Raw genomic sequence first — 24636 nt, forward strand, 5'->3', positions numbered from 1 at the left:
CCTCCATCCAAACGTCCTCCTCTGCTCTCTCCAGCACCCTGTGACGTCACAGTGGGCCGTGACGTCACGGCCCCGCCCGCCGCTGCCCTCACCGCGAGGAGCGGCGGGGACTCAAAGACCGCGCTGGAAGCGGAGGGGCGAGCAGCAGCCACCAGCCCACTCCCCGATTTGGGGCAGGCACTGGAGTCAGCATGGGGGTGACAGGTGCGAGGGGAGGGGCGCCGCGGCGAAGGCGAGGGGAGTGGGCACCGCGGGCTGCGGCCGGGACGGCCCGAGCCGTCCTCTCCTCCGTCCCACGGCCATCAGGCGGTCCTGGCTCCGAGCCCGGCTCTCGATCCGCTTCCTCTAGGGAGGGAGCCCAAGCCACCGGCCCTGCCCTGCCCTGCCCACACCCCCGGGGGCCCACCCGCGGCACCCGCGCCCGACTCCCTGGCGGGGCAGCCCTTCCCCGCCCCCCCAGAGGAAGGGTCAGTGAGGCCAGCCCAGCGTCCTCCCCTCCTGGGGCTCCGCGCTGGTCACCCAGAGCCCCGGGGAGATGCACCTTCCCCTGCGCCACCTGCAGCCGCGCTCTCTGCTCCGCTCCGTGGAGGGCGGGCCAGCTGGCAAAGCCTGCCACAGAGGATGCCAACGGAGGCTATTCCGAGTGGCCTCTGCTTAGAAAGTCCGCGTGGCCTAATGGGTCTGGGTCAGCGCTGGCTTTAGAGGGGGCCTAGAAAGCCCGAGTTGTCCCGAACACACGCGCGCGCACTCACACAGTGTGACCTTGGGCAAATCCCTTAAATTCTGTGTTCTAAGCCGCTCTCATAGTAAAATAGTAAAGGGGGTACCAACCTGCAACAAAAGAGTTTCCTCAGTGGGCCAGTGAAATCACAAGTCCATCACAACCTTTGGGTGTGCACGTTTCTTCGCAATCTCGGCTACCACCATCTCCAGTCTGGCTGAGATTGTCCCCTCCTTTCTCTTCTTCCCCCAACCCCGCAACTGCCTTCACCACCAAAAATCAGGTTCAGTCATGAAGAAACCACAGAAATCATCAGACTAGATTAGTAGTCCCCTTTCCTTCCTCACCCAAAGACTGGGATACAGTCACACACTAAAGGCATATGACAACATTTCTTAAGTTCTGGTGACCCAGCATCCTGATTCCTGGGCCCTGGTCTTTGATCTCCTATTCTCCTGGATCAGACTGCCCCACTTTGGCCCTAGAGAGTTCCTAGAAACCAACCACACTATTTATATGATATATAAAATGAGGTTATTATTTGTAAAATGCTTAGCACAGTCTGGCACATACATGGTAGAAGCTGGATAAAATACTTGTTCCCTTTCCTGCTGTCCCCCTCCCATTGCCCTTAATCAACCTGACCCCTCCATCAGGGAAGGACCGTCTGTCAGCCTTCTGGGAAAAATCCAGCTCTGTCTTCCACAGCCTCCTAACTATGGAGGAGGAAAGTTTTGAAGAATTCACCACCACCACCATCGGATGGAGAATTTCTCATTAAAAACAATTACAAATCTTAAGGGAAAGAATAATGAATTTGGGCCTCCCCTTGCCCAGGAATCATTCTTTCTCCAAGATTTGATTTTTGCCTTTGAAGATCTCAGATTTTTATCTTTCCCTCCCCCCCCCCCCCCACACACACATGGTGTAGACTGTTAGACATCTTTTCAGTTCAAGTAACTAGAGTTAAGATCCTGGGATTGAATAATGTCAAGAGAATGAAGGGGAGAAGGATAGTCATGAGTCTGGGAAGAAACCTTGGGTTGGAGAAGAGAAATGAGTAGAGAAGGAGAGGACTGGATTGAGATCATGAAAAAACTAAAAACCTTCCAGTGGTTCCCCAGTTGTTAGTGTGGAGGAGACCAAAGAAAGCAAAAGGGAAAGAGAGAGGGAAGGAGGGAGGAAGAGACAGAGAGATAGAGACAGAGAGAGAGACAGACAGACAGACAGACAGAGACAGAGAGAGACACAGAGAGAGACAGACAGACAAAGAGACAGACAGAGAGACAGAGACAGAGAGACAGAGAGAGAGAGGGAGAGAGAGACAGAGAGAGGGAGGAATGGAAATGTCCAGACTCATTTGGAAGGAAAAGATACGCTTACAGCAGTGGTTCTTAACTTAGGAACCTTGAACTTTTTAAGCATATATTTTGATAACCATGTTTTGATGTCATTGGTTTCCTTTGTAAATCCTATGTTTTATTTGATGCATTGGAAAACATTATCCTGAGTTCAGAGGCTAAATTACGACATTGCCAAACTCATAAAATTGTTTTAAGGTTAAAAACTTCTCTAAGCCTAAGAGTGTAATTTTATGGTGCCCTGAGTGGGCAAAGACTAATTTAAGTTTGAGAGGGAGGAGTATAAACAGTATAAGGAAGGGAATAATTGATGGAATGAATAAATCCTTTAAAGAACCAAGCTGAGAGACAGATACTAGGAATGAGATAGAAATGGAAGGTGGATTTGAGATAAACATTTGATGGAGGGAGAGAGAACAGGAGATGGAATGAGGTCAAAGAGTAGATGAGAGGCAGAGAATAATATAGAGACCAAGAATGGGGTGGAGGGCAGGGTTTGAGATGAGAGCTGGGAGTGATAGGATTGAACCCCATGGAAGGTGGAGCTCCAGGAAAAGGGGAAAAGATAAGGCCACCTTCTCAGAAGCATTCTGCAATGACCTTTTCACATTTTTCCCCATTTTTCACTAGGTGTCAACGGATTTCCTTGCTGTAGTAAGAAGTCTGTGGAGGTCGTGGAGACACAGTGAGGCCCAGACCCATCCCAAACCTCTATTATTTCTCACTGCTCCATCCCCCAACACATCACCTGCCATCCCAAGGTCCCAACCCCTCTCTCCCTATCTCCCTACCTTACTCCTTATCCCATCCTCATCCTACTCCCCACACACAACTCCAGAAACTTGAACCTGATCCACCTGGGGGAGGGGGAAGAAGAGAGGAAAAGAGCCTCCCCCCTCCCCCAGCCTTCTCCTCAGTCCCTTTGGTGATTAATTACTGGAAGCTTCCCAGGAGACTAGGAACTCAAGGTTAGAAAGTGCCATAACCCCATTTTGCTCTTCATAGGAGTATCCTGAAGGGGAAAGGGAATGATGGGGACCAACTCCACAGCCTCCCCTTCTATGATGAGTATAGATGTGCCGAACGCACGCCTGCGTTTATTTCAGGGGTGACTTCCCAGTACCCCCATGACTTCTCCTACAAGGAGGAACTCAAGACTAAGCCCTTTGGGGGCTTTGACGCTCTTAGCCAGCAAGGGTCAGATCTCAGGAGGGTCGAAGAGGAGGAGGTGGAGGAGGAATTGGAGGAGGAGGAGGAGAAGCAAGAGGAGGAGGAGGAGGAGGAAGAGGAATTGGAGGAGGAATTGGAGGAGGAGGAGGAGGAGGGGGGGAACAAAGAAGAGAGAGGCTCAGCTCCAAACAAGTCTTTTGTGGTGGCGGTGACCTTGACAACAAGCTGGGGCACAAAAACAGGGTGAGCTAAAAACTTGCCCCTGGTCCTGCCTTCCGCCCACCCCTCCCTCGTAGGCTGAGGGGTCCCCAGGGGGAAGGGGCTGGCTGGGGTGGGCTGAGTCCCATCTCACGGCTCCCTCTGAACCTTCTCCTTGAGGAGTCAGACCCAGAATTTAGGGATCTGTTGCTCCCCATCGCACCCTGGCAGCCAATGCAGAAAGTCAGCTCTCTCCCCAGCCTCCTGGCAAGTGGCAGAGGAAGTGGGCCCAAGGGCACCCAGGAAACTTTAAGGAGGAAGCCGTGAGGCCCTAACCCCACACACACACACACACACACACACACACACACACACACACACATCTACATACGCCCCGTTGCTCCTTGCCCCGCCCCCCAGCTCAGTGACCTTTTTTATTCTTAGCAGTGACGACTTTCAGGAGGACCCTGATCCCCAACCTGAGCCTGTGGAAGATGAGATCGAGGTAACAGAGTCAACTTTTTGTGGGGCATGGGACCCTCTTTTCTGGGGCCATCTCTCCTGGGATGGGAGGTAATCAAAGGTAGTGTCTGTTTCCAACTTGAAAACTACCTCTCCATTGCTCCTCTCTCCCACTGACCAGTGGAGTCCTTGGAGAGGGTTGGCAGTTTTCCTAGACCACAGTACCTGCCCTTTGCCCACTCTGAAATCTCGCTGCCTAGCTCCCAGGGCCTTTCTGCCTGCTGTGTCCCCACATGTGCATCATCCCTATCCCTTAGCCACTTGTCCCAAGGAGGGAACAGGAAATGCAGGTAGGGGAAGGGAAGGAGGAGGAGGAGACGGCGGCACTGTTGGCAGAAGTGTGTGTGTCTGTGTTGGGAAAGGGAGGGTGGCCCATGGGCTCTTGCCCTCTGCAGCAGTTAGATGACACCCTTGACGTGGAAGCAGAGCAGGACCTGGAGTCGGAGTCTGAGTTGGAATCCGAATTGGATCCAGACCCTCAACTGCTCCCAGAATCCGAGTCAGAGATAGAAGATGAAGAAGTCCCTGTTCCAGTCAGTGTTTTTGTTCAAACCTCCAATCTGGCATTCAACCTGGCCCCAAAGATTGTGCCCTCGGCACCCAGAGTAAATGTCCAGATCCAGACAGCTGTTGGGCCAAAGGGGACATTGGAGTTAAGTATTTCCCATGAGCCCCAGAGCTCGGAGCCCGTGAAGGTGAAGGCTGGTCAGCACCACACATTCCGATCTGTCTTTGTGCAAACCTCCAAGCACCTGTTTCGGATGGACAAGCTGATACAGGCATCTGACAATAGCCTCAAGCCACCATTAAATATAGGACGCCACCCATTCCCAATGCGAGATTGGCCTTTCCAGAAATCTATAGAAAGAACCTCCAGGGAAAGCCTGCTCTCTGCCAACAAATTGTCCAAGATGTTCATGGAGGACGTTAGAGTTCAAACCTCTCATCCAAGCTTAGGCATTGAAGGTTTCCCACCCCAGAGCCCCATTCAAGCATTACTACCAGAAAGGTTATCCTCAGGAATCAAATCGTTATCTTCCCGAAACTTCTCTGCTAAATTCTCAGAGCCATTGTACTTCAGAATGCTAGACTCTCGTCCGACATCTGCCAGCCTTCCCCCAGCACTGATTTCTAGCACTGTGACCTCCCGAAATTCCTCTGTCACAGACCTAATACTAGATTCCAAAGCTCTGATTTCCTGCAAGTCTTCCCCAGGGCTGAGAATGGATTCAAGGTCACCCATGACCCAAGGGTCAACCACGGACCTTTCCATTGCAACTGAGCAACCAGCCTCACCTTTGCCTCTTCTGAAGCCACCAGAAGCAGGGGAGCCTCAGAAGTCCATCAGTCAGGAGTTTGCCCTGAAACCAGGCTATGCCCTGCACATGACCAAGTCAGCCTCAGAAAGAGCATCCATGGAAGGGGAAATTAATCATCTGCAGTCTCCATCTTTAGTTCCAATGTCATCGGGACCTTGGAAAGAGTAAGTAGAATCCTAGTTCCCACGCAACCTTCAAGACCTCATTTGTATATATGTATATATTTGTGTTCTTTGGGGGAGGAAGAGAAGAGGATTTCCTCTCACAAGTGAATGTACATAATACTACCCCATCCCCTACAGAAGGGGGAAAGGGATAGAAGATAGAAGGTCAGGTAGGAGCAAGGAAATAGAATGATGCTATGTAGAAATCACAGAGGAGGTGGAGGTGGGAGGAACACGGTGATGGGAGCTAAGGAGCCCCTGGAACCATGGAGAATGAGGGCAGTGTGGCCCATAGTGCCAGCTGTTCCACATATATAAGGGGTGGAGGAGGAGGGAGGGTAATAATTTCCATGGAGTTCAAACCCCTTTTTAAAAGAGAACCCCCTGACCCAGATAGATAGATTCCTTCCCCTACCCCACCCCCAAACTCCTGCATGACTCTTTTCCTGGGCCAGAGTTGACCATAATACATACATGACCTCTAGGGTGAGGAGGGAATCAAGGTCTGGGGCATGGAGGGGGGTGCGGAGCCTACGGACCAGCGCATCCTCTTTCAGAGCTTCGTGGGAATAAACAGACACTGACACAGATGGACATCCAACTCCAAGAGCCTTGGAGGTAGGGGGGATGTTAACTCCCCCACTTCCCTGCCACCCACTCCCCACTGCTCCCAGCTAGGAGAGGCTGCCCTTCTCTCCTCCGGTGGTGGGAAAGGTCTGGCCCTCCCATGACTCTCTCTCTCTTATGTTGCAGCTCCAGGTCAAGAATCAGAAGTGGGAACCCACTATTCCTACATACACATTTTAAGCTGTCACCCTCACATCATATCCCCAAAATGCTTAGCCAAAGATCAATAAACCCTCCAGTGGTGGTTCTCCCCACCGGCTCCGCTTTTTTGTACTGAGGCTCCTGGATAGAGGGAGCCTTGAGCTTTCTCATTTGCTCTTTTCCAGTTGCGACGTTCTTTTTTTTTTTCTGATCTTTGTAGTTTAAGGTTTTTTTAGGGAGCTCCTCCCCCACTTCCCTTTCCTCACCATGAGCTTCCCCTAGGTCCCACCTGGCTAGCATTGCCCACCTTTCCACTTCCATCTCTGCCTGTAGTTACTTCCTCTCACATAAAACTTACTACTAGCTCTGTACCTCAAATAACAAGGGATGAACATGGCGGCACTCTTAGTCAGAAGCCCATAGGTGAGGGTCCTTAGGTCTTTCTGTATCGATGGTAGATGAGGATACTTCCTCTCAGGCCTCAGTTTCTATGTCTATAAAAGAAATCAGTGGGCAAAATAGAAGCTTTCCCTCTGATGACCTGGAATGTGAAACCTGCTAGGATTATTTGAATAACAAGCAGGGAGGTCTCCTTAGATTGGGACAAGAAATGGCCAAAATTTTCTGGAAGTGGCTCTTCCTGCTACTTCTTAAGGGCTTATATAGGTTATTGATTTATGATTTTGGGAAAAGTAGTGTATTTAGAGTCAAAGGACCAACATTCTAATTTCTGGTATGACCTTGAGCAAGCTCCTGCAGCCAGGGACTCAAGGGAGTCAGACTCGCTCTTTTAAAGCTATGATCTCATGATTTATACTTTGGCTATTTCCCGAAGACAATTTAAAGTGGACATACCACTTCAGCTGAAAAGTCCTGAGCTGCTTGTGGTGGAGGGGAAGGTCATCCCTATCACCTGAGGCTGGTGCCACAGGCAGGGTTCCTTTTGGAGCACTTTAGAGTGCAGAGTGGGGTAGGGTAGCTTCTTTGGGGTCTCAGAGACTTTGGCTTTAGGAATAAAATTCCTCAAAAACTGCCAAAATACCCACCAAGACTCAACTTCCTAGAAACTGGTCCATGGGACTGAGAGAGACCAATCAGTGCATAGAGTCCTAGGACTGAGAGGATCCTACTGCAGCCCCAAAGCTGGAGGAAAGATAAGGGGGAAAGGTGGGAAGGGGGAAAGGAATGAAAGGAGAAGGAAGGAGGAGAAAGGGAGCCAAAAAGGGGAATGATTTCTGGGAGCTTTGCATATGGCATAGAACAGCAGGCAGAGGGAGCAGAGAAAGGCATAAGGTAGAGGGACCAGGAAGAAAGGGACAAGAAGTCGAAAGAAGGAAAATGAGACAGCAAGGGGGAAGAGGAAGAAATTCAGAGGTGAGTGAGTGGGAAGGTTCAGAGGCTAGACATGAGCGGAGAAGAGCAGGCTTCTTCCCCTTGGCCCAGACTCTTCTCTCTGGGTTGTTTTTTGGTGGAAGGGAAGGCCAGGGTCACGATGGATTGGGGTGGGGGTGGAGAAGCCCTGCATCTTGGTATGATGTCAATCAAGAGCCCTAGCCTGTCACCATCAAGTAACTGTGTGACCTTGAACAAGTCACATCGTTATCTCTAACTGAAATTTGGTATTCTGCTTCATGGATTTAAAAACAGTATTCTGAGAAAGTATATCCCTAGGCTTCATCAGATTACCAAAAGGGGTTCCATGACACCAAAAAAGGTCTAAGGTCTTTTCTAATTCTAAGATCCTTATAAATCCGTGTTGCAGGTGGTCACCCTCAGAGGACCTGCAGGAGATCCATAGTGATACAGAAATGGTACAGGTGAGGCTCTGATCCTCCCATCTTCCTTTTTCCTCTGAAGATAATGATGGAGCTCTTCTATTCTCCAAACTTCTCAAGACTTCAGGCAGAGTACACCTACCCATGTAACCTTCCTAACCTGGGTCTCCCCAAGAGGGCACGCTACATAGATAGGAAAATTGGACCGAAACTGAGATGGAACCTCGTGGCTTCTACTGGCTAAGCTCCCATGACTGTTGAGGCTACAATTTGGGGGGAAAGGGATATTAGGGTCATTCTTAACCTTCCCCACAAGGCTCCTAAGAACACAACAATCTCTGCTCTTTGAGACTCGAGACTTTTTCTAGGATCCAGAAACAAAACTGAGTGAAAGTGTGTGGGAAGGTATGTGGGGAGGAGAGGAGGTTTTTATAAGATTTACAGCCAAAATGGTCATCTGATCCACCCCCAGCTCTGAGAAATGAGGACAGAGGCTCAGAGTTGATGAGTAGCTAGCCCCAAAATTCCATGCCAGAGACAGAATTTGATATCTTCAAACTCCAAACCCTAGGGAGGATCAGTCAGGCATCCTTGCACTGGAGATCACTTTTGTTTAAGGGTTTGGGTTTGAGGCCAAGGACAAGAAGGGTTCCTGTGGACTATTGGTTAGTACACTGTTGTCCCAGATGGACCCAGGGTCTTTGGAGGCTGAGGTGGGGGAAGACCCAACGGATCTAACCCCAAACGTGAAGAAGGAACTTTTGGCCTCTTGGACTACCCAACAGGCTCGGGCAAGGCCTGATAGAGGAGCCAAGCCTCAGAGGTGAGGGCTAGGGGTTTGGTGTATAGGGGGTGGGGAGGGAGAGTAGGCCTCAGAAAGATGGGGAGGGACTTTGCTTCCCCAGATTCCTGTCCCTAGAGTGTTGGGAAAACTAACGGTATTTGGGGGCTAATAGATGGTGGATCCCAGGACCAAAAAAAGCTATTTGGAGGTGTGTTAGGGGGAAGATGAGGGGAAAATAGAAAAGCATTCACTCTAAGGCTATATTTGGGTGTCAGTATTGACAGCCCTCTTGCCAACAGGAGACGGGATCTCTCTAGTCTCTTTGGACCAGTGGACATTCCTGCCGAGTATGAGCATCCCCTCACCTCTAGGCAGGTGGCAGGTGAGGGGAGAAGCTCCCATTTGGAACACAGCAGCCCTTGGTGGGGAGGAGGGAGGCTTAAGCCAATCTAGTGCCTGGGATGGAGAGGATAGCTGTATGTCCCCAGCTGGGGTGGAAGGTAATAGAACGATGAGAAAGAGAGGTCTAAAGAACTATGTATAAACCACATTTTTGTAATTCTAAGGCATTAGGTAAGGTCATTTAAAAAAAAAAGGAATTATGCAGCAAATCCCTTTGTAAATGGAAGAAAGGCTTTCCTTATGTGTAAATCTAGATTTTCATTTATTGGGTTTATTTAAAAATGGGACCTAACTTGCTGACCCTTCCCATGCCCTACTTCCAACCCTCTCTCCCATTTTGCCCTTCCCCTTACAATTTTAAGTTTTTAAGGCGCCAACTCCCCCACCACCATCCCCACCCCACCCCCAACAGCCTTCCAGGATGTCTTCCAACTGTTTAAACCGGGCTCCCAGGGCAAACTGGACATGCGGAGCATGAAGGGGGCACTTCGAACTGTTGGCATCCAGCTGAGCCCCCAGGAAGTGTGTGAGGCCCTTCGGCGGGCTGACCTGGATGGTACGTCTGCCCACTGACTCTACGATGAATCCAGCTCCCAGAGCCCAGCCTCTCTTTACACCCTCACCTTTCTTCCCTTCCCTGCCTTTTCAGAAAGCTTTCTCTCATTCTCCCTACTCTCCTCCCCCACAGTCATCCTATCTTTCCTCTACTCCCCCCCACAAACTTCTCGGCCACAGAAGGTAGAAATAGGTGCTTAGGTGCTTGTTGGTAGATTTCACTCAGTGAATTACGATAGCAGATGTTACATTTTCCTCAAGTTGTTGTTTGGCCCTTGGATGGGGACCCTGAGCTTCCCTTCAGAGGCTGGATATTCCCCCTCCTCCCCTTTCCCTTCCCCTCCCTAGGGCAAAAGGCATTTCTGTTTTAGTGGGATCCCCCAGAGCCTAGTACAAACCCATACTCTGGGTGAACCAACCCTCTCCCTACTCCAAACATACACACACTCCTGAGCAAACACAGGCACACAATTTCTCTTCTTCCAAGGTGATGGAGCCGTTGACTTTGAAGACTTTCTTGGGATCCTGACAGACAACCACCGCTTTGCCCAATGCATGGGTGAGGAGGCATTTTTTTATGGGTAATGGGGTCCAGGAGATGAAAAACTAAAACCTGCCACCCTCCCAAATCCATTAAAAAATAGTCCCTTAAAATACTGTCCTGTATTTCTCCTGTCCGTCACAGTCCATCTCCTAGAAAAAGCTGCCTGCAACTCAGTGCCTCCACTTTCTCTCACTTCTTGTCATCTGGTCTCTGAACTCACTCAACTAAAGCAGTTCTCTCCAAGATAACTCTAGCGATCCTCTTAATGGACAAATCTGATGGATTTTTCTCAATCTTCAGTTTCTTCAGCACTCTGACACTATTAACTACCATCTTTGCCTGAGTGCTCTTTCTCCTTTGGATTTTTGGTGACCAGTCTCTTTGGAGTTCTCCTTCTACCTGTGACCACTCCTCAGTCTTCCTTTGCTGGATCTTCTTCTATACCCTGCCCACTAACTTGGGTCTCTGTCCTGGACCATCCTCTCTTTCTTCTCTCCTTTCCTCTTTCCTTCCTCTGTCTCTTTCTCTCTCTATTTCCTCTCACGTTGGGTTTAACTATAACTTCCAAATCCATATATTCACCCTTAGTCATTCTCTGGATCTCCAGTCCTCTCTTTCCAGTTGCCTATTTGTCCCACTCAACTATCTGCAACTCAACATGTCCAGAGTTGCCTGTCTCTTCCTCCCCTTCTTTTGTTGAGAGCACTACCATCTTTGTTTAAGCACAGTCATCTTAGACTCTTCATTCTCCCCTAACCTACATATCCACCTAGTTGGCATATCCATCAGTGCAGTCTCTCTCAAATCCCCTTTCTCTCACCACTCACCTTTGGTTCATGCTTTTATCACCTCTTGCCTAAAAGATTCTAATGTAATTTCTCTACCTGCCTCAGGTCTCTCCCCTTGTCAGTCTATCCTCCATAAAACTGCCTAAGTGATGCTCCTGAGACACCCATCTGATCATGTCACTTCCCTGCTCAAAAAGTTTCCTGTTACCCCTGGATTCAAATAGAAACACCTATTACAACCTTTCAAATTTTCAGACTGGAATCCAGCTGAAGAAGTCTTGCTGCCTTGACACAGGCTGTCCCTCCTACCCCTCCAATCCCTCCATGCTTAAAGTATACTCCTTTACCTCCATATCTTAAAATAAACCTATTTCCATTATAATTCAACTCTTTCCTGATGCCCACCCCAACCCAATCTGGTAGTGGCTGCCAACTCCAAAATTACCTTATTACACAACGGCGCTAAGACATTTGGGACATCTTCTATTTTGTATGTGCTGACATGGAGCATGTCTCATGAACAGCCCGTTGGGTGCAGGGACAATTTCATTTTTCTTTGTATCTTAGCATGCGTTTGGCATGTAATAAGCACTTAACAAATGCATGTTAATTGACTTAATACCCCTAAAGGTCGGATGAGAAACAGTCGCATCAATGATCCCCATGGTCTGGAAACGCTTTTCTTCGAGATGATGTCTAAGTTTGTGGGTCAGGGGGCACTGTCCCCCAAGTCAGTGGCGGAGGTGGTGAGGTGTGCGGGACCCAGGCATCTATCCCCTTCCCTTTCTCTCTCCTGTGCACCTTTCCCCAGCTACTCCTACAGGACCCAGTGGGGAGGGGGGCGGGGGACCCAGGGCATAATGCCAACAACCACAACTGCTGGGGATGGTGGTGGTGGTGCCCGTTTTTGTCCCCTACCCCAGATCCCCTGAGGAATCTAGAGCCTGGGCTGGGGTGAGGACTACTGCCTAGTGGCCTGCTTCTGCTTGCCCTCCCCACCCCATATCCCACCTCCCCCAGTTACTATACAGACAAGCAGAGAGTGTTGCGAATGAGTTCTTGGTGGAAAGGCCTGAATCACAAACACAACCGAAGCTACCGATCCCGAACACATACGGGCCTCAGCTTCTTCTGCCAGGCCACACGCCTGGCCGGACTCAACAACCGGCAACTTGCCCGATCCCTGCATAACCTCCGGGACTTGAGTATGGATCTTCCATAAAGAAGAGGGGAGCAGTCAGCATGGGAGGAGAACGGCTAAAGGGGGTTCCAGGTGAAGGGGAAAACCCACTTTCCAGGGAGAGAAACCCTAAAACAAGTCTTCTCCCTACCACTCAGATGTCCAGGGCCCCTATTCTCAGGTCCCCAACCTGCCCCCTCGGACACGGTCGACCGAAAGGAGGATTCGAAGCCGAGGCCCCCGGCTGACCAACCTGGCCAGGCCTTGCAACAAGCCCAAGCTGTCTCAGCGAGAGGCGCCTCGGCGGGCTCCGGGTAAAAGTTAAAGGGAAGGGGGCTGGGGGGCTGGCTGGCTGGTGGGTGCCCAGTGGTCATCCCACCTCCTCACCACCCCCTCGCCAATTCTGCTCCTTTCTTTGCAGAGCCCATAGGTCAACGACCACAGTCAGAAGAGGGGACTGCAGAACTGGGACCAGCTCCCTCCCCACCCACTCTGGTCCAGAGCCAGCTCCCTTCCCCACCCCCTGCTCCTACCCCACAGAGTCATTCTTTACCAAATGTTTACCAATAAAACATTTCCTTAGAGAAATGAGTGGCCTGAATTGCATCCACACCGGAGTGAGGAGAACTGGGGAGATGGAGGCTGTCACAAAGAACACAGTATCTTCCAAATCCATTTATTCAGTTCCAAGTATAAAAATAAGGTCCCAGGGGTTTCTCCCTCTTCCCTCCCCTCACCCCATCCTCATTCCCTAGCCCTGTCCTCTCTACCCAGGCCAAGGGCAAAGAGTGGAGAGGCATTTCATAAGTTATAGATGCCAGTCCCACACTTCTGGGAGCTAAGCATGGCTTACGTGATGAAAGGTAAAGGGAGGGCAGCACCTGGCATTTAGCCGGGAAGTTGGAAGAAAGAACATTTCCTCAAGATGCTAAGACCTGGATTACTGCCGCTCTGTGGTAAGAAGAAGAAGTGCATTTCTAGAAGGTTGTCCCCACAAGGCAACCTAGGAAGATCCTGGCGATTGGGAAAATGAGCATGATTTACCACCCTTTCCTCAAGATCGTCAATGGAAAAGGGGGCTCTCTGTTGACTCCATGAACGAGCTGGCATGTCCCTGCTCGCACAGGTGGCTCCGACCCAGGGGGCCTGATTTCCAGAAGTCCATGGACATTGGAGAAGAGGAAGGGAGGGGTCTGAGCAGCCTGGGGGCTACAGTGAGAGGTCAGGGGTCACCTGCAGAGAGGTGCCAGAGGCCTTTCCACGGGCACTCCGACGGCCTGTATCTGACCTTCGGTATGGCTGATTCCGAAGACCTGTTGGGAGATGCACACAGACACCTTTAGCTCTGGACTTGGGCTATAGGCTAGTTTTCTCCCTTTCCTCCCTACTCCATCCCACCCAGTCTCATGGCTCCTTCACTACCAGCAAGGCCAAATTCATCTATGAGAATGCTTTTCCCTACCCTGGCATTTCTTGCAATCCTAATGTATCCTCCAGGGAGCCCTCATTCCCCTTCTCCCTCATTGCTGGGGAACTTTGCAAACTTAGCCTGGAGGCCAGACATCTCGCTGCTAAGCTATGTAGCCAAGAAGGCGGTACTCAGGTTCAGACACAGAAGCAAGACCTAATTCATCCCAACCCCAAGCATACGCCAGTGGGGTGAAGGACCAGAGTTCCCCTTTCCCTAGTTCAAGTTCTGAACATCTACCCTCCTCCCCGAAAACAAGGGGACAGCCAGGTCACGGCAGAAGCCATACTGTTTGGGAGCGGGGGTCAGCTTGCCCCTGGCCCCCCAAACCATCAGGTACCTTGGGTTAGGGTGGGGATAGGACTCTAGAGGGGGCTCTCGTCACTGAGGCCAGCCTCCAGAAACAGTCGGGATGTCCGCTTGCCCGTGCGGGCAGTGAAGGGCGCTGTCTTCAACACTGAGGTGAGGGGGAAGGGTGGGGAGACCAGGAGGAAGGAGAAAAGGAGGAAGAAGAAGAAAAGGAAGCCAGAAGAGTGTAAAATACAGCCCAGACATGGTAGGATGAGGGGCTCAGGGGAGAACATGCAGGAGCTTAGCCCGCCCTCTCCTTAATCTGTGAGAGAAGAAAGGTGGGCAGGTAGAAAGATGGGATAGAGACAGAGTTCAGCTCTTGCTCTTCACTGGCCTCCCTCCCTCCCCTAGTGACTGCCCCCACACTCTCACCAGTGATAATGTCCTCTATGGCCCCATCACGGTCACTCTCATAAATGAGGGGCTCCTTCTGCTGCTTCCTCTTTAGTTCCGAAATGAGGTCCATTTGTTGACGTCGGGCCTTGGGTGGGGACTGGATCAGAGGTGATGATGGGGAGACATGCTTTGATCATCTGGCCCTCTTACTTCCGATCCCAGTCAGCCACTGACCCTTGCCACCCCAGGTATCCATTTCTCAAGGAGACAGCTAGGAAGGTGGTGACCACTGGAATGCCCAAGGGGATGGAGTAAGAGGTGGGAGGGAGGGAGGGAGGGATAGGGAAGAGACACCAGACAGCCTCATCCCCAGAGAAAATGCTTGAAGACCTGCCTGGAGAATGGCAAAACACTGTACAAGTGTAGACTTTGGTCTCCTACAAGAGGGGATGCTGCCCCACAACAGACAAGTAGTGAAATGAGGCCCTCAAGTAGACCAGCTGTGGTTATGGGGGGTGGGCAGGGAGGAAAGAAAAGAGACCTGGTGTCTCAACACCCAAGCAGGCTGGGAATCATGTCTTACCTTGGACTCTGCAGGCTCCCCTTGGCCTGCGATGGGAGCCCCGGCCTCCTGGGCTGCAACCTCTTGTTTCTTCCACTGCTCCACCTCCTGCTCTGCTTTCTGGCAGGAAGCAGCCATGGTCAGCAACATGAACGTTCCCCTCCCCCCACACAGTGCCCTGTCTAGCCAGGATTCCTGCTTCCACACCTCCCAGCTATCTCCCCCTCAAGGGACTCCAGTCAGAAGTAGGGTTACACCCTAGCTTCCTCCCAGAATATAGGCCCAGCCTCCCTCCTCCCCTAACCCCTAATGAGCCTGGTACCACAGGAACAGAAGCCAGAGGCAGAACTAGGGGTAAGCAGAGTAGGCAGTCACCTAGGGCACAATGAGATGCTTGCATTTTTTTTTAATGGCTTTATTTTTAATGCCAGAAAATATAACACAGCTGTGCATATTTTTTTCTAGATTTAAAACAATTTTTGTTAAAACAGAAATAGGCAGTGAAAAAAATAGGCAAAGCCAGCCTTCCTTTCGCAGAATGAATGGGAAAAAATTATGGTGGCGTGCATATTTATTTTGATAGGCAGCCATAGCCAGAGCTCCAAATCCTGCCTCAAAGACACCAGCTGTGTGACCCTGGGCAAATCACTTAAATCCTCTCAGTCTCAGTTTTCTTATCTGTAAAATAGGAATAATAACAGCACCTTCCTCACAGGGTTTTCATGAAGATCAAATTATATGTTTATAATATGTGTATTTTATATATCATATGTAAGATCAAATTATATGTTTATATATTTTACATATTGTATATAAGATCAAATTCTATATTTACATATTTTGTATATTGTATGTAAGATCAAATTCTATATTTATATTTTTAATGTATTATATGCATGTATATAAATATGTATATATGCAAAGCACTTTGCAAACATTAAGGTGTTATATAAATACTAGCTATTAGCCAGTCTTATAAGTCTCAGAGCCTCTAGTAAACAGTGGCAGAAAATGGGTACAATTTTCAAAACTTATTTAAAATGCACCATGGTGGGAAAGGGGTGGGGGGCAGCTAGGTTGTGTCCTAGTGCGCAGAGCACTGGTCCTGCTGCCAGGAGGACCTGAGCTTAAATCCAGCCCCAGACACTTACTAGCTGTGTAACCCTAGGCAAGTCACTTAACCCTGACTGGCTTCAAAAACAGATAAAAACAAACAAAACCACTAGGGCTTTGTCCTGACCCTAGCTAGAAGCTAGTCACAAGTCTATTAACAGGTCACATTTACGTAGCACTTTAAGGCTTTACATGACCGTTATCTTCTCAACTATCCTATGTGGTGTAGCTTCTGTTATTATGCCCATTTTACAGATGAGGGAACTGAGGATGAGACTTGAAGTTAGCCCAGAGTCAGACAGTAAATGTGTGAGGAGGATTTTTAAACCCAAGACTTCCTGACTCCCCAGTCCAACGCTCTGCAATCATGCCCCACAGAAAACAGATGATGCCTGGCCCAGAAATTCCAATAACCCCAGGACCTCTTGGGGGTCACACAGCCCCTCTCCTTCTCAAGCCCCTCCCCAATACCTTATAGGCTTTGACAAAGCGACTGAACACAGGGAAGAACATAGATGGAGGTGTGGTCTTGGGATTCTCCCCGAAGTACTCCACCACAGATTCATACGCTTCCTGTAGGTAGGTGGCTCCCATCAGTCTGATGTATCACCACCACAGCTCAGCCCTGTCCAGTCTGACCTCCAGCTCCCCACCTGACCCCTGTCCCACTGCAGTCCGGGTTCCACCCCAGGGAAGGAAGTCCTCAAGGGTCTTTTCCTGATCTCAACAGCTCTCCACCCCCAATGTCCCCCACCATGGTCCTGACCCTATAACCCTCTGGTACCAGGCCCCCCCAGTCCAGCTATGCCTGGGTTCTCCGGCTCTAACCCATCTCTGATATTCCTGAGGAGTAAATAAGATCCATGACGGCAGAAAGAGTTCTGTTTTTGGTCTTTACATCTCATAAGAGATAACAGGACGAAAGGCTCATCCCGCTGGGATGCCTTTCTGCCATAGCCCCTTGATGTGTGTGTGTGTGTGTGTGTATGTGTCCAAATCCCCATGCGTGCCTGCCCTGTGCACTCGTCATTCCCTACAGCCCCACCCACTGGCAAAGAGCCCTGCCCTGTGTCATCCCACCTGGGCTGTCTTGCCATCGGCCAACAGCTTCTCCATGCTGGGACTATTGGCCTTCAGGAATTCCTTCAACACTGGATTATCATCTTGGCGCATGAACTCCCTCCTCGTCAGCTCCATGCCTCGCTGGAGACCTCGAGTGTCCTGGAGAACACTGTCTAGGGACACTGGAGGGAGGAGAGGTGAGCAACATGTCAGGGAGAGACAGAATTTCTCTTACCCTCATTTCTTTCTTTTTGAGGCAGTCAGGGTCAAGAGACTTGCCCAAGGTCATGTAGTTATGAAGTATCTGAGGCCACATTTGAACTCATTTCTTATTTTCCTTTCCTCATTCAGTCATCCCTCATAGTCAGTCTGCTGCCTGGCTTCCCCCTTCCCCCTGAGTAAACCCTGAGGACTGAGAGACCAATAAGCAATAGGGAGCCCCTTGACCCCTCCCCACCCCCACCCTCCAGCCCCATACCAGCTCCAGCCTTGTCCAGAAAGTGCAGGTCAGCGTGGAAACAGGTGAGTTTGGGATACTTCTCTCCAATCACCTTCACCAGGTAGTGCAGCAGTGTTTGCTTCCGGTCCGTCGACTTCATCTCCAGCAGCTGTGGGGGGGGACCAATCCCATGATGCCAGTCCCATACATAGCAGAAGGGGATACCCAGATATGCCAGTACAACCCCCTCCCCAATTCCCTCGCACTTCCCTCCCCCTATTCCAGGGTCTAGTTGAGCCCACTTACTGCATCAAGGCTTTGTAGCCTGAAACCATAGGCCGCCCCGCGTTTACTGCTGTTCATGTAATTCCCAAAGGCCAGGACAATCTGGATAGAAGAAAGGAAGAAGGGAGAGACAGAAGAGAGAGAGAGAGAGAGAGAGAGAGAGAGAGAGAGAGAGAGAGAGAGAGAGAGCATGCTCAGCAGGCCCTCTGACCAAAAGAATTTCTTAACTCTTAGGAAAGAGGGAACGGATTTTTCTCTGTTCTGAATGAGTCCTTCCTGGAAGTTCCTTAGGGACAAGAGACCACATCCCCCCCCCCTCAGACTGGGACTCCCAGAAAGTAGCTCCTTTGTCCCTAGAGGCAGCTGTGGTATGGAAAGAGCCCTGGATTTTAAATCAGAGGACCTGGGTTCCAATTCAAGCTCTGGCACCTAACACCTGTGTGTTAAGGTAAGTCTAGGCCAGCCACTTTAAGTCTTTGGGGTCCATTGATAAAATGAGTGGTTTGGATGACAGCAGCCCTGCTTAGCCTTTCTTGGTGTCATAGCACAATGACAGAAACAATGACATAACACTGTGGCCGATTGGGAAGCTTCTAGGTCCCTTCTCAGAATAATGCTTTTAAATGTATCCAATAAAATAGGATTACCAAAGAAATCAATTACACTGAAAATCATTTAACAAAATCACTTTAAAAAGCAAGTTCACAGAGTCCAAGTTAAGAATACTTGGACTATATGCTCTTTGACATTTCTTCCAGGGGCAGCTAGGTGGCTCAGTGGATAGAGCACCAGCCCTAGTGTCAGGAGGACAAGAGCTCAAATGTGGTTTCAGAGACACTAGTTCTGTGACCCTGGGCAAGTCACTTAACTCCAATTGCCTCCCTACCTTTACCCCCTCAGAAAAAAGATTTTTTCCAGCTTCAAATCCTATTCCATTCTCATCTGATTAGGAGGTCCCTGAAGACAGGGATTCTATCACCACCACCATACTCCATCAGACTGGAAAATTCCTAAAAATAGGCCTGGGACCATGGTCCAGCACCGAGGAAACACCATCCATTTGACAAGCAAAGACCTCATTATTTCTCTTCCTCCATCTGTTACCTCTAAGATGTTTCGGAGCTTGTCAGAAGACTTGAGGGATATGGAAGCAGCAATAATGGCGTTCAATTGCTGTAGGAAGAGAAACGAAGGGTCAGGAGGTAGACCATTGGGGAAGGGAATGCAATGCAGCATTCTGACCCTAAAGCTAGGCAGCAGCAAATAATTGCTGGCCCGGTGACCTCCATTTTGAAATGCTTTGACAACTTAAAAACACTATAAATGGGAATGTTTGCTATTAGAGTTTGGCTGAGGGCTCCTCCTTCTGTCTCCCCAAATGCCCTAAAATGACCTGAGAGATTCTCTCCCATGACTCAGAGGAGGGGACTCTGAATTCGTCTTCTCAGACAGACCAGGACCCTCACCAAACAAGATTGCCATCCCCCATTCTGCCCGCATTCCCAGATACTGGCAGCTGACACTGTGGACCCAAGCATGAAGCCCTCTCCCATCCATCTTGGCCTCCCCGAGCATCCACACCGGCATGAGCAGCTGAGCAGTGTCAGGAAAGTTGCCCAGGAAAGCCAGAGTGGCCATTCTCTCAGACAGGCGGGGGATGCGGCTGAAACGCAGCATGAACCGGTCCTCGTCTGACAGCTCCTCCACTGGCCGCTGCTCCTTCTCGTAACGTCCAATGAGGCTCAGCTCATACTCCGTGGGAAGAAATCGAGTCAGAAGCTCCAAGAAGTCCAGGCTGAGGGCCTGCAAGTCATACCTGGGCAGGGTGGGGAGGGCATGAGTTCTAACACACACACACACACACACACACACACACACACACACACACACACACTCTCCAGACTTTGAATCCAGATGCCGCTCATCATCACCTGTGTGACCTAAGGGGGAGGACCACCATATGTTTGTATATATTTGTTTCCTCATGAGCTCTCCTGTTAGATTGGGGGCTCCTCAAGGGCAGGGATATCTTTTGCATTTTTCTATATCCTTGGTACACATTGCCTGGCACATAGTAGGTGTTTAATAAATGTTTGTTGACTGACTGACTGTCTATCTGCCCTCCCCAAGGTCCTCTGGGCCTCTACCTGGCTACTACACCCTTCACCCACCAAGCCCTGACATTCATCCTGCTAATACACCCAAAGCACCACTGGGCCTTGCCATAGTACCCTTAGAACATCTGAGCTTTCTCTTAGAAGCAGCTAGCTGTCATAGTGGATAGAGTGCTGGGCCTAGAATCAGGAAGACCTAAGTTCAAATCAAGCCTCAGATAGTCTAGCATAAGTCACACACACACGCTAGTGGTATAATCTTGAGCGGGTCATTTAACCTCTGCCTCAGTTTTTTCAACTGTAAAATGGAGCTCATAATAGCACCTGCTTCCCAGGGTTGCGAAGATCAATTGAGACCGTATTTGTAAAGTATTTAACACAGTTCCTTGAATGTAGGAGGTGTTTAATAAATATTTTTTCCCTTCCCCTCCTCCCCCCTCCTTTCTTTTATTGTCTTCCTCAGTTAGTGTGACCATTCTTAAGAATAGGGATTGTCTCAGTTTTTGCATCCTCAAAACTTGCTTGGTACAGAGTAAGGACTTAATAAATGTTTTTTCATTCACTAATTCAAGACATGGACTCCCAAATTCTGGGTCCTGGGCTTCCTTCTCTTTCCCCTGAATGAGTAGATGATTGTTGATTGAATCCCAGTCAGATCTCTCTCTTTACTGTCCCCTTTCCCCTATACGAGCCTTTCCTTGTACCTATCATACACAATATGTTCTTGTACCACTCTTCCTCCTGTCCCCCAGAGCTTTCTTCTCTTTTTTCTATCAATACCACAGACCTGGGAGGTAGGTGCTATTATCATCCCTATTTTATAGAAAAGGAAACTGAGGCTTGAAAGAAGTCAAGTAACTTGCCCAGGGTCACACAGTTAGTAAGTGACTTAAGATGGAACTTGAATTCGGGCCTTCCTGACTCTAAGTCCAGCACTTTATGCACTGTACCATCTACCTGCCCTATAGCTGGGACATTCTAGGTCTTCAGCACTGGACTAGCTGAGAATTTTAGAGCCACAAAAGCCACAAAGTCACGACACAAAAGAGTAGTCCAGATACATGACCCATTCTACTGTCTACTTCTCTGCCAGTAACCTTTCTTTACTCATGGGTAAGAAGAAGGGAAGGAGAGTTCTGGGAGATCTCTCTTACTCAATGGGTAAAAAGGGAAGGAGAGCTCTGGGGAAATCTCTCTTACTCATGGGTAAAAAGGGAAGGAGATAACCATGAGAGGTACAGGGAAAGAAGATGCTAAGGAAAGGCAGGACTACAGATTAGAGCACTCACGTCTCTATGGCCTCACAGATACGATCAGTGCTCAGGTTGCCCTTGCGTAAGGTGATGGCCAGATTCTTTGCCCGGTTGGCCTCAATGAGTGTCACCTTGCTTGGGGCCTTTTGTGTTGTCTTGGCTTTTAGGGCATTCAAGTCCAAGGAAGGACCCTGAGACTTGGTCTTGAACTGTTCCTCAAAGTCACTCATATCCAGTTCCTGGCATAGAAGAGAAGAGACTAGTGGGTTCAGAGACAGAAAGAGACCTAGGACATCATCATTAAAAGTATGTGACATCACAGCCTTCTCTCTTTCTTTTCCCACCCCAGATACTTCCAATGAGGTGGATACCACATTCCTATGTAGACCTCAGACAATTCTGCCCCATCCTGGGTTAGCTTCACCCAAATTCATTAGGTCCCAGGTGTCTCCCATTGTCAAGGACGCATGGAAGAGTGACCCAAAAGGCCAAGATGAAACCAGCAAAAAAAAAGAGTCCCAAGGGTAACACTGTCCCCACCTGAAAACTGAGTGGGTATACAGAGCCCATGTTAAGCTCAGAAGACTCAAATTCCATGGACTGAAGTGAGAGAAGACCATACCTGTAGTACTTTCTCATCATTAATCTCAGTAAACACAGTGCCCGTGATCTGGTTGGGCTTTAGGGCCACCCAGTTGAAAACTGGCATCCGGAACTTGGTCTGAATTGGTTTCTTGGCCTTCACTGTATAGACCAGAAATAGGGTTGAGTCCAGGGGTAGGGAAGGTCATAGCTAGACTACAAAGCTAGGGTTGGGGAAAGAGATGGGCCTATAGGATGAAGTAGACTGGGAGGCAGGATACATAGAATTGGGGGAAGTATGAAGTAGGGTGGGGAATAAATGGTCTGTTGCTTCAGGAGAAAAGACAAGAAGAGGCCTAAGTGTGACTGAGATATGGATTAGAGTTGTGGACTGGGACAAAAGGAAGAAAAGGTGTGTAGAAAAATGGCCGTAGGTGGTTAAGGTGAGTGTGGTGGGAGGAATGTAGTCTCAGACCAGAAAAATGCAGGTTTCTTATTAGGATCTCATGAACAGAGATCCTAATGTGAGTTCCTACACACATATACACCTCATTTCTTCCCTGGGCTAGAGGAAGCTAGGAGAATATCAAGGGATATTGGGTTCAATATCCATGTTTGCTCCCCACCTAAAAACAGAAATCCCTACTGAAACCTCTCATCCTGACTCTACTTACCTGCACTAGTTTCTGAAGTGGGCCCCCCAAAGGCACCAGGAAGTCCTCCAGGAGGAGGAGGGGGCACTGTTCCATTCATCCCTGGTGGTGGGGGTGGTGGAGGTGGTGGTGCTGGGTCTGTCCCAGTTCCAGGCAATGGTGGGGCAGGGGGTAATTCCAGGTTACCAGGAAGGGGTGGAGGTGGAGGGGGTGCTGAAGGTGGGGCTTCCTGTTGGGTAGGTGAGGCAAGACCAGGAATTGGGGGAGGTGGTGGTGGCGGCGGTGGTGGTGGCGGTGGTGGTAGAGGACACACAGATGCAGTGGGGGGAGTTGCTGGAGGTGGGGGATCTGGAAAAAGCAGCAGAAAGCAATTGGATAGTCATCATCCTCTTTGCTGGCAGATTGCAATTCCTGGCAGAAGTAGAACGTAACAGAAGTTTCTCAAGCTTCCTAGGAAACCCAGGTTTCCTAGCATGCAGGGCTCACAGGGGACCTACTAGTTCAAGATCTGCCCCTCCCCTCCCCAGCAGAGCCCATGCTCCTACCCCCACGGCACTCCTTTTCCAGCTCCTACACTTACTCACGTGTCTACTATATCCCCACCTATCACAGTGGTCACCTTGGCCCAAACTCGAGCCCCAGAATAGGGATGTAGAGGAAGATTCAGTGAAAACCTCTCCTCCAAGCTGACTAGAAGGTTCAGGAGTACCCCAAAATCTGAATCCCACAGGATTAGACATGTAGTGTAGAAAACAACTCAAATTATAAAGTCCAATCTCCCTATGTTGTGGATAAAACCAGGGCCCACAGAGGTGAAGAAACTAGCCCTAGTCCACACAGTCAGTCAGTGACAGAGACTGGATTCACACCCAGGTACACTGACACCAAATTCAGTGTTCTTTCCACCATGCCAAGCTGCCTCCCTCAGCCTTGCCCAGAGCATCTCTCCCTGTGAACCCCTGCCTTTAGGAGGGTGAAGGTGGCACCCAGTAGCAGGTCTCCCAATGCTCTGACCACAGACCACTATCTCAATCCCCCCCTCTCCCCAAACACCTGTGCTAGAGGAGTCGGGCGCTTCAAGCGTCACTGGCTTTGGCGTCATCATGTCAGATGGAGTTGCCACAACAACGGGGATGATCTCAATCGTGATGTCTTCCCCAGGTCCTCTTAGGATACGGATTAACCCTTTCCTCTCCAGCTCCTCCAACTTAAGCTCCAAGGCGGAGGGCTGGGCTGGGGCTGGGGTGAGTACAGGCACCTTCTTGGGGTCAGGGGGCAGCTGGGAGGTTCCCATGGTGGCACATTCACTGTGGCACTCCTGGATACCACATCCCCAAGGAAAGATAGAATCAATGACTCCACTAAGGACAGCAAGCCAAAGCCTACTGATAGACTCTCACTGAGTCCCTTGGTGCAAGGAACACCGAGTTCCTTTACATGCCCTGTGCCACTATGCCTCATTCTTCTCTCTATATTACCCCCAGGCTAGTTCCACCATCTTCCCCATTCTATCCTGCCAAGACTCCCCTGTTCTTACACATCACACCCCCTTTCTGTCCTCCACACCCCCCCCCCCACTTCTGACTTCTGTATCCAGACCCCCCTCCCCCCACACCTAACCTTACCCGGAGTATGTCCAAGTCCTTTCGGGTATGGCTCAGCTGCTTCTCCAGCTCAGCTATCTTGGCCATGGACTCGTTCTCTGCCTCCCGGAGTCGCTCTGTCAGCTATGGCAGCAGCACATGGTGAGCACACCCACCCTTGGTTGCTGACATCGGGCGAGGGGGCGGGTACCAGGCGGGCCTGACACCCAGGAGGGGGAGGGAGGAGAGACAAGCATCCTTCTTGCTTCTGGGCCCTTCCTTTCTACTCCCCAACATGTAGAGCTGGGACAAGTACAGGGAATGAGGACAAGAAAACCAACTGGCAGTAAGGTGGGCTACCCTTCACTGTCTCTGGCACAGACCCCACTGGGGACTCCACATTCTCCAGGTCCGTACCTTTTCCTGGATCATTCAGAAACCCTAGGATGAATTCTCTTCCCACCCAAAGGCTGTGATGAACAGTCTTTCCCACTCCTAGTTCTACTATTATATTCTTTGGGGTATACCCCTTATCTGCCCAACACCAGTAGTGAGTACCATGCATAGTCCTTGAGCAAAAAAAT

The 24636-nt window shown here is 49.9% G+C and overlaps 2 protein-coding genes across 5 annotated transcripts in view; one reads left to right on the plus strand and one right to left on the minus strand.

Moving 5' to 3' along the window:
- Nucleotides 1-66: 66 nt before the first annotated feature.
- Nucleotides 67-12839, plus strand: SPATA32 (spermatogenesis associated 32). The gene is made up of 14 exons (XM_072645966.1): nucleotides 67-204; nucleotides 2713-2767; nucleotides 3088-3495; nucleotides 3895-3955; nucleotides 4368-5455; nucleotides 7986-8040; nucleotides 8685-8821; nucleotides 9058-9164; nucleotides 9597-9740; nucleotides 10227-10298; nucleotides 11702-11822; nucleotides 12092-12276; nucleotides 12410-12565; nucleotides 12673-12839. Exons 1-14 carry the CDS (start codon nucleotides 192-194, stop codon nucleotides 12819-12821), a joined length of 2751 nt encoding a protein of 916 aa, XP_072502067.1. The 5' UTR covers nucleotides 67-191; the 3' UTR covers nucleotides 12822-12839.
- A 72-nt stretch (nucleotides 12840-12911) lies between these two features.
- The window catches only part of FMNL1 (formin like 1), a 53857-nt gene continuing 42132 nt past the window's right edge, over nucleotides 12912-24636 (minus strand). For all 4 annotated transcript variants that reach the window (XM_072645964.1, XM_072645962.1, XM_072645965.1 and 1 more), the window contains 14 exons: nucleotides 24095-24196; nucleotides 23523-23787; nucleotides 22491-22817; nucleotides 21857-21978; nucleotides 21271-21473; nucleotides 19449-19683; nucleotides 18972-19040; nucleotides 17889-17969; nucleotides 17622-17751; nucleotides 17162-17325; nucleotides 16553-16654; nucleotides 14990-15088; nucleotides 14443-14563; nucleotides 12912-13564 (listed from right to left, as the gene is read on the minus strand). In XM_072645964.1, coding sequence (XP_072502065.1) covers nucleotides 13461-13564; nucleotides 14443-14563; nucleotides 14990-15088; nucleotides 16553-16654; nucleotides 17162-17325; nucleotides 17622-17751; nucleotides 17889-17969; nucleotides 18972-19040; nucleotides 19449-19683; nucleotides 21271-21473; nucleotides 21857-21978; nucleotides 22491-22817; nucleotides 23523-23787; nucleotides 24095-24196 — 2124 coding nt within the window. In that variant the 3' untranslated portion in view covers nucleotides 12912-13460. The remainder of the gene's footprint in view (nucleotides 13565-14442; nucleotides 14564-14989; nucleotides 15089-16552; nucleotides 16655-17161; nucleotides 17326-17621; nucleotides 17752-17888; nucleotides 17970-18971; nucleotides 19041-19448; nucleotides 19684-21270; nucleotides 21474-21856; nucleotides 21979-22490; nucleotides 22818-23522; nucleotides 23788-24094; nucleotides 24197-24636) is intronic.

Source organism: Notamacropus eugenii, chromosome 2 (assembly GCF_028372415.1).
Source record: "Notamacropus eugenii isolate mMacEug1 chromosome 2, mMacEug1.pri_v2, whole genome shotgun sequence".
Classification (NCBI taxonomy): Eukaryota; Metazoa; Chordata; class Mammalia; order Diprotodontia; family Macropodidae; genus Notamacropus; species Notamacropus eugenii.